This window comes from Colobus angolensis, unplaced genomic scaffold (assembly GCF_000951035.1).
Source record: "Colobus angolensis palliatus isolate OR3802 unplaced genomic scaffold, Cang.pa_1.0 Scaffold118, whole genome shotgun sequence".
NCBI classification, from domain to species: Eukaryota; Metazoa; Chordata; class Mammalia; order Primates; family Cercopithecidae; genus Colobus; species Colobus angolensis.
The window spans coordinates 5,817,704-5,821,504 of record NW_012112919.1 but is presented as its reverse complement, the minus strand read 5'-3'; the positions used below and the strand labels follow the sequence as shown (position 1 = coordinate 5,821,504).

Sequence of the window (3,801 nt, the reverse complement as noted above, 5' to 3'; positions counted from 1 at the left end):
AAAAAAAAATCCTACAATCCTCAAGAACACTGAAGTGTATGATGACAACATTGTGTTTAGAAACCACAAAGTGATTAAATATCACACAGAATTGTCCACTGATGCTTCCATTATGTAGCCTTCTAATATGCAGGACCTGAGAAGCCTGGCTTACAAGAATACTTTCTTCTCTGTAGCATACAGTGACATAAGGACCTTTGTGCTTTTCGCTGGAAAGCTTATAAAAATTCTCAGAAAATGATACCATTGCATATTTTACTGACATTAAGAAAAGCACCAGATTGTTAAATGTTATAATTCAAATTATTAGAATTTTAAGATTAATTCATACAAAAATAATTTAAGAACTGAAGGCTTTTTTCCCCTACCTTTAACCACTCTTGTTGGAGTTTATCCCATTCAGAGAAAGAATCCCAGAGCAATTGTTTGAGCTTCAGTTCAGCACTGACTTCTTCCAAAGCTTCAAACTTGGACACTTCTACCTTTAAATATGTAGTATACAAAATGCGCAATTTAGTTTTCAGATATAATGAGCATATGCTCATTATATCTGAATAATAGGAGAATTCCTATTAGTAAGTTTTGGTACAGTGATTGCTTGGCAGAATGTGCATCCTAAACGGATTAAGAAAAGGAGCACTAGAAACAAATGAAGAAAAAAAGAAAGCTTCACAAAATCCCACATATATTAGAATTTCCATTACAGTAACAAAATATAACTCCTGGTATTTCCTTAGAACTTAAATATTCTCCAAAGATATAAATATTGTAAGAGTAACACAGGCATTCTTCTTTGAGTTGGATTATACATGCACATATATGTTAGGCCTTCTAGGGAAAGCAGATGAGTCTTTAGAGGCACTGATTTATATTGGGCTTCTGTACTTAAATGGCAGAAGAAGATGATGACTGTGCGGTAGCTGGTGGGGAAGATGGTGAAGTTTAAGACGGAGAGGACAGCATGGTTTCTGACTCTTTTCTAAACACGGACTTTATATGAACCCCATGGAGAGGAAGGGTGTAAGAAAATCTGAAGAAGATATTTTCATGAGAAGTGTTTTAAGATTGCCTTGGCTCAACGCTGGGGAAACTTTCAGGGAGTTAGTTGGTTACACAGAAATTCTTGGACTTTGACATTAGGAATTTAGTCTTGCCTTCCATTAAGAGTTGCAAATGATTTCCTGCAACCTAGATTAGTTAGGCTTTCACACCTATTCTCCAAATAATTGAAAGCCACAGAAGGAAGGCTAGATCAGAGGCAATCAGGAAGGAATCAGTCACGAAGTCATAGACAGGGAAGATGGAAGGAGGAAGACACACTTTCATTTTAGGTTCTGTGATTTTTAAAAATTAATTTTTTAACTTTTCTTTTTATTGTGGTAAAAACCACATTAGTGAGATCTATTCTTTTAATAAATTTTAAGTGTAAAGTACAGTAATGCTAACTATAACAATGTTAACAATGTTATTTATTGTACTTTTTCTAATAGTTTTTCACGTTGCATAACTGAAACTTTATACATCTAGAACAACTCCTAATTTCCCCCTCCTCCTAGCCTCTGGAAACCACCGTTCCACTTTCTGCATATATGAGTTTGACTACTTTAGATATCTCATAAAAATGAGATCATGCAGTATTTGTCCTTTTGTAGCTGGCTTATTTCACTAAGCATAATGCCCTCTAGGTTCATCCATGCTGTGGCATAGCAGGATTTTCTTCTTTTGTGAGGCTGAGTAAAATTCTATGTTATGTAGATACCACATTTTCTTTATCCATTCATCTGCTGATGGACATTTTAAGTTGTTTCCATATCTTGGCTATTGAGAACAATGCTGCAATGAACATGGTAGTACAAATACATCTTTAAGAGCCTGATTCAATTATTTGGGATATATGCTCATAAATGGGATCATTGGGTCATTTTTAATTTTTTTAATTTTGAGGAACCACCATGCTGTTTTCCATAGTGTTCGCACCATTCTACATTCTCATCTACAGTGTAAAGGATTCCAATTTCCACACATCCTTGCCAATATTTATCATTCATTTTATTTTTGTAATGGTCATTCTAACAGATGTGAGGTGATACCTTCTTGTGGTTTGATTTTAATTTCCCTGATGATTACTCATGTTGGGTGTCTTTTCACATGCCTGTTGACCATTTGTATGTCTTCTTTAGAGAAATGTTCATTCAAGTCCTTTGTCCATTTTAAAAACTGTTTATTTATTTATTTATTTATTTTGGCTATTGTGTTGTAGGAGTTCCTTATATATAAGGAGTTTAGATAATAACCTCTTATCAAGTATATAATTGACACATTTTTTCCCTCATTCTGTATGTTGCCTTTTTACTCTGTTGATTGTTCCCTTTGCTTTGCAGAAGCTGTTTAGTTTGATGTAGTTCCACTTGTCTATTTCTGTTTTTGTTGCATTGGTTTTTGGTGTCACATCCAAGAAATCATAGCCAAGGCCAATGTCATGAAGATTTATCCTACATTTTCCTCTAGGAATTTTATAGTTTTAGGTCTTTTAAGTCTTTAACCCATTTGTTTTGAATTGATTTTTGTGTAAGGGTTCAGCTTCATTCTTTTGCACGTGAACATCCAGTTCCTTAACACCATTTGTTGAAGAGACTATCCTTTCCCTGTTGTGAATTTTTGGCACCTTTGCCAAAGATAAGTTTACCATATTTGTTGATTTATTTTGGGGCTTTCCATTCTGTTTCATTGGTCTGTATGTCTGAATGTATGCTAGTACCACACTATTTTAATTACTATAGCTTTGTAATATGTTTTTAGATTAGGAAGTGTGAAGCCTCTAGCTTTTTTCTTGTTTCTCAAGATTGCATTGGGTACTCAAGGTCCTCTGTGGTTGCCTATAAATTTTAGAATTTGTTTTCAATATTTCTTTAAAAATGTCATTGGGAATTTGATAAAGATTGCATTGAATGTATAGGTCACTTTGGGTAGTACAGGTATTTTAACAATATTAAGTGGTCTAATCAATGAACATGGGATATCTTTTGATTTATTTGTGTATTATTTCATTTCTTTCATCACAGTTTTTTAGTTTTCAGTGTGTGAGTCTTTCACCTCCTAGGTTAAGTTTGTTTCTACTTTATTATTATTATTTTTGATTCTGTTGTAAATGGCATGCTACTTTTTATGCTACTGCAAATTGTTTTCTTTATCTTTTGGATTGTTTGTTGTTAGTATAAAATGCAACTAATTCATGTAAGTTGATTTTGTATTCTGCAACTTTACTGAGTTTATTTATTAGTTTTAATTTTTTCCCCCTGGAGTTTTAGGGTTTTCTACACATAAGATACCTAGAATATGCTGGATCCTGTCACTACTCCAAGACAGGTGATATAGAAGTTTGTCCCTTGAGCAGTCCCCTGATAATGTATCACACTGGGCAGCCACTTCAAATCTTTCCCTGTCCAGGTAGAAGCTGAGATTTGGGAATTCTTGCTTGCTTACTCTGCACTGAGTCAGGGGTCGGGGGAGGAGTGTTAATGGCTAGTGAGTGCAAACTGGTCGGAACTGTTGCTTTTGTTCTCAGTGGTTCCAACCTGGAGCCTTTCCTGTCCATAATCAAATTCAGGCAAGAGAGAACCAGTCTCTCAGGCAGACTCCTAAAGTGTCAGAATGCCGTATATTCCATCCAGTCTATCTTTCCCTCCCTCACCAGGGAGAGGCTGAGAACTTCCTCCTAACTGTGTAGCACTGTGCTGGGGGCAGAAATCACAGTGAAAGGGTGTTACAAATTATTCTACTGCTTCAATCAGCTGATTTTTT

The 3,801-nt window shown here is 35.1% G+C and overlaps 1 protein-coding gene across 1 annotated transcript in view; it reads right to left on the bottom strand.

The window, feature by feature from the left end:
• DNAH6 (dynein, axonemal, heavy chain 6) overlaps positions 1-3,801 on the bottom strand; it is a 337,022-nt gene that overhangs the window by 248,651 nt on the left and 84,570 nt on the right. The window contains exon 17 of the mRNA XM_011925684.1: positions 369-482. Coding sequence (XP_011781074.1) covers positions 369-482 — 114 coding nt within the window. The remainder of the gene's footprint in view (positions 1-368; positions 483-3,801) is intronic.